This window comes from Aquarana catesbeiana, linkage group LG11 (assembly GCF_042186555.1).
Source record: "Aquarana catesbeiana isolate 2022-GZ linkage group LG11, ASM4218655v1, whole genome shotgun sequence".
Taxonomy (NCBI): domain Eukaryota; kingdom Metazoa; phylum Chordata; class Amphibia; order Anura; family Ranidae; genus Aquarana; species Aquarana catesbeiana.
The window spans coordinates 108260094-108275034 of record NC_133334.1 but is presented as its reverse complement, the minus strand read 5'-3'; the positions used below and the strand labels follow the sequence as shown (position 1 = coordinate 108275034).

The 14941-nt window shown below is 43.2% G+C and overlaps 1 protein-coding gene across 2 annotated transcripts in view; it reads right to left on the bottom strand.

The window, feature by feature from the left end:
* The window catches only part of GATD1 (glutamine amidotransferase class 1 domain containing 1), a 30200-nt gene extending 15737 nt beyond the window's left edge, over positions 1-14463 (bottom strand). The window contains exons 1-3 of one of the 2 annotated variants that reach the window (XM_073604851.1): positions 14311-14340; positions 7095-7171; positions 5976-6129 (exon numbers count right to left, since the gene is read on the bottom strand). In XM_073604851.1, coding sequence (XP_073460952.1) covers positions 5976-5993 — 18 coding nt within the window. In that variant the 5' untranslated portion in view covers positions 5994-6129; positions 7095-7171; positions 14311-14340. Of the gene's footprint in view, positions 1-5975; positions 6130-7094; positions 7172-14310 lie in introns of both variants that reach the window. The other variant, XM_073604850.1, reaches the window with a different exon arrangement.
* Between the last annotated feature and the right edge of the window lie 478 nt (positions 14464-14941).

Sequence of the window (14941 nt, the reverse complement as noted above, 5' to 3'; positions counted from 1 at the left end):
CTGCCCGTTCCTCTTGGCAAAAAGCCTCCAGTTCCTGTAAATTCTTGGGCTGTCTTGTATGAACTGCACGTTTGAGATCTCCCCAGAGTGGCTCAATGATACTGAGGTCAGGAGACTGAGATGGCCACTCCAGAATCTTCTCTTTACTCTGCTGTAGCCAATGACAGGTCGACTTGGCCTTGTGTTTTGGTTTATTGTCATGTTGGAATATCCAAGCACTTCCCATGCGCAGCTTCCTGGCTGATGAATGCAAATGTTCCTCCAGTATTTTTTGATAACATACTGCATTCATATTGCCATAAATTTTGACCAAATTTCCTGTGCTTTTGTAGCTCACACATTCCCAAAACACAGTAGGAATGGTGTACCTTTCATCATAGGCCTTGTTGACTCCTCTCCAAATGTAGCGTTTATGGTTGTGGCCAAAAAGCTAAATTTTGGTCTCATCACTCCAAATTACTTTGTGCCAGAAGGTTTGAGGCTTGTCTCTGTGCTGTTTGGCGTATTGTAAGTCCGATACTTTGTGGCATTTGTGTAGCAATGGCTTTCTTCTGGCGACTCGACCATGAAGCCCATCTTTCTTCAACTGCCACCTCTTTGTGCATCTTGAAACAGTCACACCACATGTTTTCAGAGTCCTGTATTTCACCTGAAATTATTTGTGCGTTTTTCTTTGCATCCTGAACAATTTTTCTGGCAGGTGTGGCTGAAAGTTTAGTTGGTCTACCTGACCGTGGTTTGGTTTCAACAGAACCCCTCATTTTCCACTTCTTGATTAGAGCTTGAACACTGCTGATTGGCATTCTCAATTCCTTGGATATCTTGGTAAAGGGGGCTTCCAGATCCCGATAGGCCCCCCGACAACCAATGGCCAGGGTTGTCGGGAAGAGGCCCTTGTCCTCATCAACATGGGAACAAGGTGCTTTGGGGTGGGGGGGTGCAGGGCCTCCCCGCCCCAAAGCACCCACCCCTTCCATGTTGAGGGCATGCGGCTTGGTTTTTTTTTTTACATTGTGCGTGGAGTTCCCCCTAAAAATTCATACCAGACACAGTGTCTGGTATTGTCGGGGATCAAAGTCGGATCCCTGTTCATTGAAGTCGAACCCATGTCGGACTTCAAGGTCCAGGGCAAAGTCGGATCCAAAGTGGTACAACTGTCATGTCGTACCAGTGTGAACCCTGCCATAAGAAGAAATAAAGGATTGTGTTGCATATATATTCACCTTTTGTTTTCTGCAACAAGAAAACCTTTACCAATCCTGCGACTATAACCATAAATAATGATTAAATGCTCATGAAGTCTAGGGGTAGATGAATAAACTGTAATCCTTATAGTATTTTTTATTTTATCCTTAAAGTATTTTTTAGCATTCCTTGCACTGGCAGGCTTCAGTGTTCACCTCTTCTCCCTGACGCTTCAGGTTGTGGGCAGTCCCTGGCCATTCTCACTTACAATGTGGGGCTATTGGTCCTGCATTGTATGTGACGACATCACCAAGCGACCGCCAGCTGGAGGCTTTGGAGATTGTTTGCACAGAATTGGGGAAGCCTACCGAAAGGAAAAATAAGGCCCAATGCAAAGGGAGATTTTGTGTCATTCCTCCAGTTCAGCTGGCCTGGCCACAATGATTTGAACACCAACAGGTCGCTTTAATGGGCAGACCAAGACAAATTCCCATGTGAAAATCCAAGGAATGATAAGCCCAATGCAACACTGTAGCAAAAACAAAAAAAGTAAAAAATAAACAAAATTTCTTAACAATTACTATTCCAGTGTACAAACCATCTGATAGAGAGTGCAATGCAAAATTGGGTTGAAAAAATACTCAAAATGATGTTTGAAATTACACTTGTAAAAGATATCTTAAAGGAGAAGTACAGCCAAAGCTCGTTTGGCTGTACTTCTCCCGTGGATCACAGGAGTGCAGTCCGTTCTGCACTCCTGTGACCCGTTTTCAACAGAGAGCGGGCTGAAGTCTGCTCTCTGCTGACTGGAACAGGTGCATCCAAGCTACTACCTCCTGTGCAATGCCTGGTGAGCCTCAAGAACACAGCACTCAGCCTATGAAGTCTCTATAAACCTCCATGTAGTCCAGGCAAAAAAGGAGAAAGGCTGGTGCTATGAAAGTCAGCTACAACATAGTTTTATTATTGCATGTGAACAGCAGTTAAAAAGAAAGCCAACTCGTTTCGGCCGTCAGACCTTAATCATGGCTCTCTGCTGACGTCACAGAGTTTGGCCAGGCTTGGGCGTCAACACGACCATAGAGTCGGGATCTGCCCAGATCCCTGTTCAGCCTCTCAGTGAGCCGCCGAGAGCCTAAGCTGGCTACTCCTGCCTCCTCTACAGCCCAGCGCTCCAGTGAGCGTGTGTGTGTGTGTGGGGGGGGGGGAGCAGAGAGCTCTGCTCGGGGAGCTGTGAGAACTGAGCGATCGGTGGTGTTCGATCGCTCGGCTCTCAGCGAAAAGGCGCCGGGGGATAGAATCGGATCCAAAAGAAAAAACATACATCTTTTATAAAGATCAACGCCAGGCAATGTTATTTCCCCATGCAGTGCAGGCACTGCTGGATTTTGTCTAGAGGTTCAGAGAGCTGAGATATACTCACCTAATCCTTAAATCCTCCCAGCGCAAGATTGGTGCTTTCGGCTCCCGCCCCCTGTGGTCCAGCGGTCTTATGCACTGAACTGTTCCTGACATCATCATACCCATAGACCGGCTCTGGACATGAAGACGTCAGGAACAGTCCACCGCTGGACGTGAGGGAGCACCGTTTCCGGAGGATCAAAGGATTGGGTGAGTATACAGCCCTGGCCAAAAGTTTTGAGCATGACACAAATATTAATTTTTACAAAGTCTGCTGTCTCAGTTTTTATAATGGCAATTTGCATATACCCCAGAATGTTATGAAGAGTAATCAGATAAATTGCAAAGTCCCTCTCTGCCATAAAAATGAACTTAGTTCCAACAAAAACATTTCCACTGCATTTCAGCCCTTCCACAAAAGGACCAACTGACATCATGTCAGTGATTCTCTCGTTAACACAGGTGTCAGTGTTGATGAGGACAAGGCTAGAAATCAATCTGTAATGCTGATTGAGTTAAAATAACAGACTGGAAGCTTTAAAAGGAGGGTGGTGCTTGAAACTTATGTTCTTTCTCTGCTAACCATGGTTACCTGCAAGGACCATCTCCTACAGTTGATTCAGCTGCGCGATCGGGGAACCAGCAGTGCAGAGCTTGCTCAGTAATGGCAGGTGTGAGTGCATATGTACGCACAGTGAGGCGAAGACTTTTGGAGGATGGTCTGGTTTCAAGAAGGGCAACAAAGAAGCCACTTCTCTCCAGGAAAAATATCAGGGACATACTGATATTTTGTAAAAGGTACAGGGATTGGACTGCTGAGGACTGAGGCAAGTTCATTTTCTCTGATGAATCCCCTTTCCGATTGTTTGGGGCATCTGGAAAATACCTTGTCTGGCGAAGAAAAGGTGAGCGCCACCATGAGTCCTGTGTCATGCCAACAGTAAAGCATTCTGAGACCATTCATGTGTGGGGTTGTTTCTCAGCCAAGGGAGTGGGTTCACTCACAATTTTGCCTAAGAACACAGCCACAAATAAAGAACATCCTAATTAATATAACCATAACCATTGTCTCAAGTAAAATCCCTCTGTATACTTTTTACTTGCCCTCCATAATCAGTATCTCTCTTTCCCTGGGGCAATCATAAGACAATGGTTATATTAATTATATGTCTTATTATAGTTACATGCAGCAACCGCCCCTGAAGAGTGGGCATACATCCCACGAAACGCATCGGGAATACACTGATGCTACATGCCCTACAATTTGGCTCTACATGTTTCATAATTAATAATAATAATTTTTTAACTGCGGTAGACTGTAAAATATTTTGCTACATGCTGTTCCAGGTGATTTTACTGATGTGAATGACTTTTTTATTTACTATGATATGTAATTAATTTTGATACTGTTGACATGCTTTATGATTGCCTGCCTGGTCTTGCTACACATATGCTTGTCCATGAAATTATGTATGATATTACTACTAATACATTGTGTTGTTTACGGCTGTTAAAACAAAACCTATTGTTTTACAATTACTGCTTGCTAGCCTTGAATTCATGCCTCATGTAAAGTTCCAAAATCGTCCTATTCTATATAAGTAGAGATGGAGTTGCATGTTGCCGTGCATCTCATATAAAGTCCCACCCCCTGTTCCTGTTGTATGCATAGCATACTAGCTCATTATGAACTGCGCGGGAGCCGCCGGTAGCGGCACACTAACTGAAGCAATGGCACGTACGTGCGCATGTGCTGATGACGTCGGCACATGCAGATACAGGGGATATCTCCTAAACCATGCAGGTTTAGGAGATATCCAGGGTAGCTACAGGTAAGCCTTATTATAGGCTTACCTCTAGTAAAAAGAGTTTGTAAAGGGTTTACCACCACTTTAAAGCGTTTGTTAACCCCTAAAAAAAAAATGGATCCTGCTCCTTCAAAGCATGTTATATGACACAGTGCTTGTCCTGTGTCATTTGGCCCCCTGTAACACCTAAAAAACCTGGTTTCTCCCCACCACTCTGTAAACTGACCACGGTGTATCATAGCTGCTGAGATCAGACACCGTGGTCAGTTTACGCGCCTCTGTCATCAGCAGCCTGTTATCTGCTCTCCTCTCTGCTCCTGTGTCCTCTTCCCCGATCCCCTCTGTGTGTGAGCTGCCCCCCCTCCCCCCCTCCTGCTGCCCTCATAACACTAACCTGCATACACCATTAGCAATGCCGTCTATTGCAGTGTCCCCCTCTGTAAATGATTTATAAATATAAATGCTGAAAATACCTAATTTAAGACCCGAGATTGCAATCACATGACCAGCCAGCTCTCTCCTCCTCCCCTCCAGACTGACATCAGCAAGGGAATCTCAGCCCCGCCCGCTGTATCTCTCAGAAGAGGAAAGGAGAAAGCTGGCCAGTCATGTGATTGCAATCTCGGCTGTGAAATTAGGTATTTACAGCATTTATTTTCATGAATCACACACAGAGATACTACAATAGGAGGCAGTGCTGATGGTGTATATAGGTTAGAGTGGTTTAACAACCACTTTAATGTCATTGTCAATAAAAGCACTTTGACACTTATGAAATGCTTGTAATTATACTTCAGTATACCATAGTGACATCTGACAAAAAGATCTTAAAACACTGAAGCAGCAGACATTGTGAAATTATTTGTGTTATTCTCAAAACGTTTGGCCAGGGATGTAAGCTCTGTGTTTCACACCTAGACAAAACAAGCAGATAACCCATCCAGTATGGGCACAGCCCCACTGCATGGGAAAAAATGTTTTGCTCAGAGTTGGGTTTTAAGGTATCTTCACACTGGTGAACTCTTGCCGTCACGATAAATCTACCTTTCCGAAAAAAAGGGGGGGAAATGTATGGGACTTTGAATGAGACGTAAGGGAAGGTTCACGCCTCCATCCCTGTGCTATAAGCAACATAAAAGGGGGAAGGTTTGGGACATTAAATGAGGTATGTGGTAAGACTCAACATATCATATGAGTAATAACAATACATTTATTTGTTCATTACTGAATCATTAATTGACATATCATAATTAAACAAAAAAAGCATGGTGCAATTGTCGCAATACATCAAGCAAAATGTAAATTGCATGGCACATAACAATAAAAGGTATGCATACTAAACATTGGATAGGACATAGTCCAATGGAAACATGACTGGATAAAACCATAAAAAGTATCAGTATACACTGCTTGCGTCAAAATAGGCTTGACGCGTTTTGTGGGCTGTTTCCACTCATCAAGAGCCATGCATCCATGTTCTAAAAAAGAAAGAAATAAGTGACCATTGTAGTCTACTATGTCAACTAACATAAAAAATTTGAAAATATGGAAAGTTGGCTGGCTGTGCCTAAAGATACTCACGTATGGGCTGGACCACATGGTGGCGTGCACCAAGAGGACCGGTCAAAAATGTCTCGCCCGGGAGCTGAGGAGAAGGATCCAGAAGGAGAAGCCAGGCACAGGGCCGCAATACCCCATAAGATGTGAGTATGTGGTGTTATAGTAATTGGGTATTCTAAAAAATGTGACATGAAATAAGAATTAAAAATGCTATATGACCATGTAAGTGTATCTAGGTATAGGTGAATAGGACCCATAGCCGTGCTAGAAGGATAAGAGTATAGAAAGTGTAACCAGCCAATGGTGGTCCCAAAAAGACCAAAATAAAAAAGGTGAGAAAAAGAAAAACCATGGAGGAAATATGTGAATAGAAGCAAAAGTGAGCATGAGATCTCCAAGAATCAGGCTGGAGTGAATCAAGGTCCATATGTGAATAAAGGTGAGTTACCTGGTAGGGAAATGGAGTGAGACAGAAGGGGAAACTGCAAGACATCAATATGGAGGCTAAACAAGTTGGGCTGGAACATGGGCTGTGGACAGATGAAGACTGCTGATCCGAGCCCAGCACGTCCCCCAGATCCCCTCCAGCGTCACGCTGTCATGGCACCTATGGTGAGCCAGCCCGACGGCCGCCGGAGTGACTCCCCTCGTGTCAGCCAAGCTGAAATACCAGACGGTGCTACAAAAGTGCATGAAAATTATTCATGCTGTACACAATGTTCACATTGCTGTGCTGCATTTTGAAAAGTCCTGCATGCTCCCTCTTTGGTGTGCTGTTCAAAAGCACATCATAGACGCACCTTCCATCATAAGTCAATGGGAATGCCTCAAAACGTTTCTGCAGTGCTTTCCACAGGTATTTTTTTGCAATGATTTGCATTTTACGTTTTTTATCTTTTTTTTCCTTGAAAATTTGTTGTTGAGCAGATTTAAAAATGCAAAATGCAAATTGCAGCTAAATAGCGGTAAAAAAAAAAAAAAAAAAACACTACATGCTTTTCTGCAGCTTCTCAATTGAACCACAAAAATTGATTAATGGGAACGTGTTCCATAGGAACCCATGTTAAAAAAATGTCCTGCATTTCTGCAAAAAGCATGAAAAAACGCATGTGGTGTCATCCATTATAGCTGTCCACTCACCCCAGGAGAGGCCACTTGAAGATTGAATGCTGAGCTTGCTAGAGTGAATGTCTGAAGAAAGGACTGCGCTGAAACACCTTCAAGAAAATAATTAAAAGAAACATTTTCATTAAAAATGAGACACTACACAACTTTCACTGTTATGTTTATTAATCACATTCAGCCTTCAGAAAGCAATTATTCACTGATGTAAAAGCCCAAGACATTTACCCTGCTGCAGTGTAGATGTTATGGAACTATAAGTATCAGTAATGCCCTGTACACACAACTGGTTTTCCCGTTGGAATAAACTCTGAAGGTTTTTCCGACGGAGTTCCACTGAAACTGTCTTGCATACACACGATCACACCGTCAAGAACACGGTGACGTACAACACGTACGACGGGACTAGAAAAAGGAAGTTCAATAGCCAATAGCTTCTGTCTCGTACTTGGTTCAGAGCATGCGTCGTTCTTGGTACGTCGGAACAATATACAGACAAGCGGGTTTCCCGAATTGGTTCCGTCGGAAACATTTAGAACATGTTCTCTTTCTAGGTCCGTCATAATTTTCGATGTAAAAAGTCCGATGAGGCACACACACGATCGGAATATACGATGAAAAGCTCCCGAATGACTTTTTCTGTCGTGCATTCCGCTCGTGTGTACGTGGCATAAGACTTTGGGGCACATCACCCAACACCCATGACCTACAGTAGTACAGTAATTATACACATTTTAGGAGATATAAAGAATTAACACTCCGGTTCTACCTGTATGTTACATGGAAGAACAGAAAACCAAAACCAAGCTAAGCAGCTCTAAAATAAATGTTTTGACCATGTCCACAAAAGCAGAATCCATCCACCAAACTAATACTAAGGTTTTAGGAGGGGGGGGGGGGGATGTTTTTTAACCACTTGACCTCCAGGCCCTTTTCTGACACTTTTGTTCAAATCAGTATTTGTTTACTAAAAAATTAGTTATAACCCCTGAAACATTATCATTTTTTTTTTTAAAGCAGAGGCCCTAGAGAATAAAATGGTGAGTTTTGCAATATTTTATGTCATACGGTATTTGAAAAGCAGTTTTTCAAACACAATTTTTTGGGCAAAAATACACTTTTTTGGAATTTGAATGCACAAAATAAACAATACATAACCCAATTTTTGATAAAATATATAAGACAATGTTTTGCCCAGTAAATAGATAAAATTGTGCATGCCCGTGCAACAGAAACAAGCAGCGTAAATTTTACTATCCATAGGCGGAGCCTTTACAGGTTACCACTTTAGATTTACACAAGAGGTCTAGTGCTAGAATTACTGCCCATGATCTGACATTCTCGGTGATACCTCCCATGTGTAGGACGATCGATGTTTGTGTGCGTGCAAGACTGACATGTACGTTTGCCTTTGCATGGGGGGATGAGGGTCCTATTTATTATTTATTTTTACTTTTAAACTGTCGCCTTAAGGCTCCATACACACTTGTGTGACTTGTCATGCAACTCTGGACATAAAGTCGTTCCCCATGTTTTCTTATGATAACCATTTATATATGTGCGACTTCAAAGTAGTTCATACACTGGAGAGAGGGGGTGATGCCGGTGAATCCTTAATGGACGCACCACCACTGCTGGCGTCATAGGGACATATTCTGCCCCATTTGGGTCCTTGTGAACGCACGCTTCTCTGCACACTGCGCCCCACTACATGTCGGTCAGGGGTACCATCGCACAGCCAATCTAAGGATACAATCTGATTTTTTGTACACTGTTGTTGATGTTATGATATAGTTTTGTAAGTATAACAGCAGTTCCTACTAATATATACTCAGAATTTTGGTCATGCATATGGAAAACAAAGTAATGATATATTCCTATGTAATTAATGATTAATATATGTCTATATTTTAGAAGTCTCAATTACCCTCAACTACTCCTGAGGAAGGACTACAGGTCCGAAACATGTTGGGTCTTCATCTTTTCTATATGACTGCAATGTCATATATGAGGACCATGTTTCCTCCTTTTTATCTGATGTTTTTTATATCTGATTTTTCCTAAATAAAATATATTTTTTAATGATACTACTTTACATGTGGTTCTGCCTTCAATGTCCCTAAGGGGACTATGCACAGTGTGCATGTCGGTTTGTGTGCAGCTATATTTAGGATGCTGGCAGACTGCAAAATATTGCTTATCACATCATATCCCTAAACCATTATTCCAATTTCTTACAAAGAAAAACATCCAAGCCCGGCTAAATTTTGCAAAAACACATCTGAAGTCTCCCAAAAGCACGCGGGGAAAATGTGTTATGGTCTAATGAAACCAAGGTTGAACTTTTTTGGCCATAATTCCAAAAGATATGCTGGGAGCAAAAACACTGCACATCACCAAAATAACACCATACCTACAGTGAAGCATGGTGGTGGCAGCATCATGCTTTGGGGCTATTTTTCTTCAGCTGGAACAGGGGCCTTAGTCAAGGTAGAGGGGATTATGAACAGTTCTCAATACCAGTCAATATTGGCACAAAACCTTCAGGCTTCTGCTAGAATGCTGAACCTGAAGAGGAACTTCATTTTTCAGCATAACAACGACCCAAAGAATACATCCAAATCAACAAAGGAATGGCTTCACCAGAAGAAGATTCAAGTTTTGGAATGGCCCAGCCAGAGCCCAGACCTGAATCCGACTGAAAATCTGTGGGGTGATCTGAAGAGGGCTGTGCGGAGGCGCCCTCGCAATCTGACGGATTTGGAGTGTTTTTTCAAAGAAGAGTGGGCAAATATTGCAAAGTCATGTGCCATGCTGATAGACTCATACCCAAAAAGTAGACTGATTGCTGTAATAAAATCAAAAGGTGCTTCAATAAAATATTCGTTTAAGGGTGTGCACACTTATGCAACCATATTATTTTATTTTTACTTTCCTCCAACTAAAAGATTTCAGTTTGTTGTTGAACTGAGTTGTACAGTTTATAAGTCACATTAAAGGTGAAAAAAGTTTTGAAATGATTTATCTTTGTCTCATTTTTTTACATCACAGAAACCTGACATTTTAACAGGGGTGTGTAGACTTTTTATATCCACTGTATGTACATTGCAAGGATTTTAACAAACATTGTTGAAGATTCCTTCCCCTACAGCATCAACTCTTCTGGGAAGGCTGTCCACAAGGTTTAGGAGTGTGTCTATGGGAATGTTTGGCCATTCTTCTAAAAGCACTTTTGTGAGATCAGGCACCAGTGTGGACGAGAAGGCCTGGCTCGCAGTCTCTGCTCTAATTCATCTCAAAGGTGTTCTATTGGGGTGAGGTCAGGACTCTGTGCAGGCCAGTCAATTTCCTCCACCCCAAACTCGCTGATCCATGTTTTTATGGACCTTGCTTTGTACACTGGTGCGCAGTCATGTTGGAAAAGGAAGGGGCCATCCCCAAATTGTTCCCACAAAGTTTGGAGCATTAAATTGCCCAAAATGTCTTGGTATGCTGATGCCTTAAGAGCTCCCTTCACTGGAACTAAGTGGTCAAGCCCAACCCCTGAAAAACAACCCCACACCATAATCCCCCCTCCACCAAATGATTTGGACCAGTGCAAAAAGCAAGGTCCATAAAGACATGGATGAGCAAGTTTGGGGTGGAGGAACTTGACTGGCCTGACCTCAACCAGATAGAACACCTTTGGAATTAATTAGAGTGGAGACTGCAAACCAGGCCATCTCGTCCAACATCAGTGCCTAACCTCACAAATGCGCTTCTGGAAGAATGGTCAAACATTCCCATAGACACACTCCTAAACCTTGTAGACAGCCTTCCCAGAAGAGCTGAAGCTGTTATAGCTGCAAAGGGTCTGTACTAGTCCATATACTTTAGTGACAACTCCTCAGTGAGACTGAAGTAATCTCTGTAGTGAAAATAAAGAAACAACAGGGGCCTGAAAATGGGATTGCATTGAGAGGGAGGACAGTAAAACCCGTGGGCCGTTTTTTTTTTTGAACCGGCCGATGTCTTCCATGTGTACTGGGCATAGGAGTTTGTTCAGACCATACATACGTGGTGATGTGCAGAAAAATGCAACTCAATGGATATGGTGTGAACAAGCCCTAGAGCACAAGAGCTACTCAGCAAAAAGCGCAGCTTTTTGCTGAGTAGCTAATGCGTCCAATATGGCTTCCTCTTTGTAGCTGATCAGTGGTCTTTGGCACTAAGATCTCAGTGTGGTCAGATATCACATTAGGATTGCTATGTTTTGAGGTCTGAAAGTTTAACCCCTTCAGATCCAAGCTATAGCCGAATGGCGGCTATAGCATGGATTTGCTTTGCCGAGAGGCCGTCAATAGACGTCCTCCCCTTTGCACGCTCCCCGTGCACCTCCTGCAGAGCGTGCACCACTCGCTGTGATCACCGAGTCAATGAGACTCAGATGATCACAGATTGGAGTAAGGGGCCGATCCCGGCCGCTTACCATGTGATCAGCTGTCAGCCAATCACAGCTGATCACGTGATGTAAACAGAATAAAAGTAATCTTTTTTTTTTTTTACTTCTCACGCTGTCAGCGCGAGGAGAAAAAAAAGCCGATCACCGGCTTCTGTTGAAGGGACATCGGTCCCGAAGAGGAGGAGGCGAAGCCACCTCATATGTGCCCACCAGTACCACCTGCCAGTGCCACGAATCAGTGCCCACCAGTACATATGTGCCAGCAATCAGTGCCACCTATCAATGCCCACCAGTGGTGCCAATCAGTGCCACCTACCAGTGACGATCAGTACCCATCACTGCCACCCATCAGTGCCTATCAGTGCCAGCTATAAGTGCCACCTATCAGTGCCACCTTTCAATGCCCTTCAGTGCCAACCATCAGTACCCACCAATGCCACCTATTAGTGCCCATCAGTGCCGCTTTATCAGTGCCCATCAATGCAGCCTATCGGTGCCCATCAGTGCAGCCTCATCAGCGTACATCAATGAAGGAGAAAATTTACCTGTTTGCAAAATGTATTAACAAAATATAAAACGGTTTTGTATTTTTTTTTTTAAATGTTGTTTTTTTAAATTTTTTTAACAAAAAGTAAAAAAAAAACATCAAATACCAAATACCACCAAAAGAAAGCTCTATTTGTGGGAAACGTATACAAGACAGACCACTCTTCTGTGAGAGAAGATGGAGATCTTGTGTTTCTGAGTAGAAACACGAATCTCTGTCTTCCTCCAATCAAAGCATCTCCCCACACAGTTAGAAAGCACTCCCTAGGAGCACAATTAACCCTTTGATCGTCAATGATGTTAACTCCTTCCCAGCCAGTGTCATTAGTACAGTGACAGTGCATTTTTTTTAGCACTGATCACTGTATTAGTGTCACTGGTGCCAAAAAAAGTGTCAAAAGTGTCAGTTAGGTGTTCGATTTGTCCGCCGCAATCCCACAAAAAAAATTTCTGATCACCGCCATTAGTAGTAAAAAACAAAAAATTTAATTCCATAAAACGATGCCATAGTTTGTAGACGCTATAACTTTTGCGCAAACCAATCAATATGTGCTTTTTGGGATTTTTTTTTTTACCAAAATATGTAGCAGAATACATATTGGCCTAAATTGATGAAGAAATTTGATTTTTTACATTTTTTTTTATTGGATATGTTTTACAGCACAAAGTAAAAGATATAAAATTGGCAGTCTTTTTTTGTTTATATCGAAAAAAATAAACCATAGAGGTGATCAAATACCACCGAAAGAAAGCTCTATTTCTGGGGAAAAAAGGGCATACTTTTTATTTGGGTACAGAATCGCACGACCGCGCAATTGTCAGTTAAAGTAACGCAGTGTCGTATTGAAAAAAATGGCCTGGTCATGAAGGGGAGTAAACCTTCCAGGGCTGAAGTGGTTAAACACCACCAAAAGAAAGTTCTAATTATCAAAAAAACGAGAAAAATAAGAAATACAGTAATACATAACCAATTGTCATTCAAACTATCACAGTGCTGAAATCTAAACAATGTCCTGGTAATGAGGGGAAATTACAGACTGGCTATTAAGGGGTTAAATACTATATGGCCAAAATTTAGAATTTTTATCACTAGGATAGGATCACATGGCCCATAATTTCAGTTGGGATCCAGCAGATCAGAACATGACTATTAGGACTCATTTACTTGCTTCCGCTTCAACATTACATCCCTGGGAATTACCAACCAGTTAGCCTAACATCAATAGTATGCAAGCTCTTGGAGGGGATGATTATATACAGGATTTTAGTAATGAGAACGGTATCATTAGCAGTAATCAGGATGGATTCATGAAGAATCGTTCTTGCCAAACCAATCTACCAGCCTTCTATGAGGAGGTGAGTTGTCATCTAGATAAGGGGAGGCCCGTAGACGTGGTGTATCTGGATTTTGCAAAAACATTTGAAACAGTTCCCCATAAACATTTACTGTACAAAGTAAGGACCATTGGCATGGACCATAGGGTGAGTACATGGATTGAAAACTGGCTACAAGGGCGAGTTCAGAGGGTGGTGATAAATGGGGAGTACTCGGAATGGTCAGGGGTGGTTAGTGGGGTCCCCCAGGGTTCTGTGCTGGGACCAATCCTATTTAATTTCATAAATGACAGCCACTGCAAAAATGGAAACTGAGCTGTGCATGGCAGGTGTACACGGAAGACAGGTAGGTGTACACGGAAGACAGGTAGGTGTACACGGAAGACAGGTAGGTGTACACGGAAGACAGGTAGGTGTACACAGAAGACAGGTAGGTGTACACAGAAGACAGGTAGGTGTACACGGAAGACAGGTAGGTGTACACGGAAGACAGGTAGGTGTACACGGAAGACAGGTAGGGTGATGGATAGCAGAAGAGGCAGTGCATGTCTATTCTGCATTGAAGATCCTGCTGAGTCCTGTGTTTGACTCTCAGACTTTACACCTGGCTCACTGGCCCTTCCATTCTAGTACAGGAGAGACTCCAACCTGTTGCTTTTCCCTTCATTGAGCCCTATAAGCACACTTCTAGGATGGAGGTGTTACCAATGAGCACTTTGTGTGGACGTTTATAATGCATTGATAAGGTGTGATGATGATGATGATGATGATGACATTCCCTGAACGCAGGCCACACCCCCCACCGCCTCCTATACACAGGCCAGGTGAGACCGTACAGACCATCAGTCACATGACACAGCCCTCTCTATATACACACACACGGTCACATGACCACCGCCCCTCCCTCCTCACCTCCGCTCACAGCGCTGCACACGATCAGACAGCTGGGTTTAGTGAGCCGGTCAGTGGGCGCCCCGGAGCCCGGCATCCCCTGCTTCTTCATGTGTGGAAGTCTCAACACCGCTCCTCTGCACGCATGCGTGTTGGAACCCCCCACCCCCCCTACAATGTATTGTCAATAAAGATTGTTGCATTGAAGAGGCGGTACAGTGATTTCCTTAGGAGGGAGATTTAAAGAGGAACTGCAGTCTGCTCACACAGTTTGTAATAAAAACATCTTTGCTATTCTAAAGCTTCCCTCCAACCACTTTGCATATTATTTTATATATACTGTGATTCTGTACTTGCCATATATGCTGCAGAAATCTCCCTCCACTGAGTCTGGCTGCAGCCATTTTAACTGTGGGAAGCTGAAGCTGCTGCCTGTTCACTTCCTGTATTTACACAGAGACACACCTACAGCTCTCACACTGCATTAGATTTGTCCCTGGTTAAACAGGCTGGGGAAACTGCCGCAGGGACCCAGAAGTGACATGGCGTTTGTGGGTCAGCATAAAGGGGAGGAAAGTGGATGCATATCCACTGAGCTCCCTCCCCTCTACCTGGTGGCACCAGCTATGCCAGTCCCGGGTGCAGTCGTGGG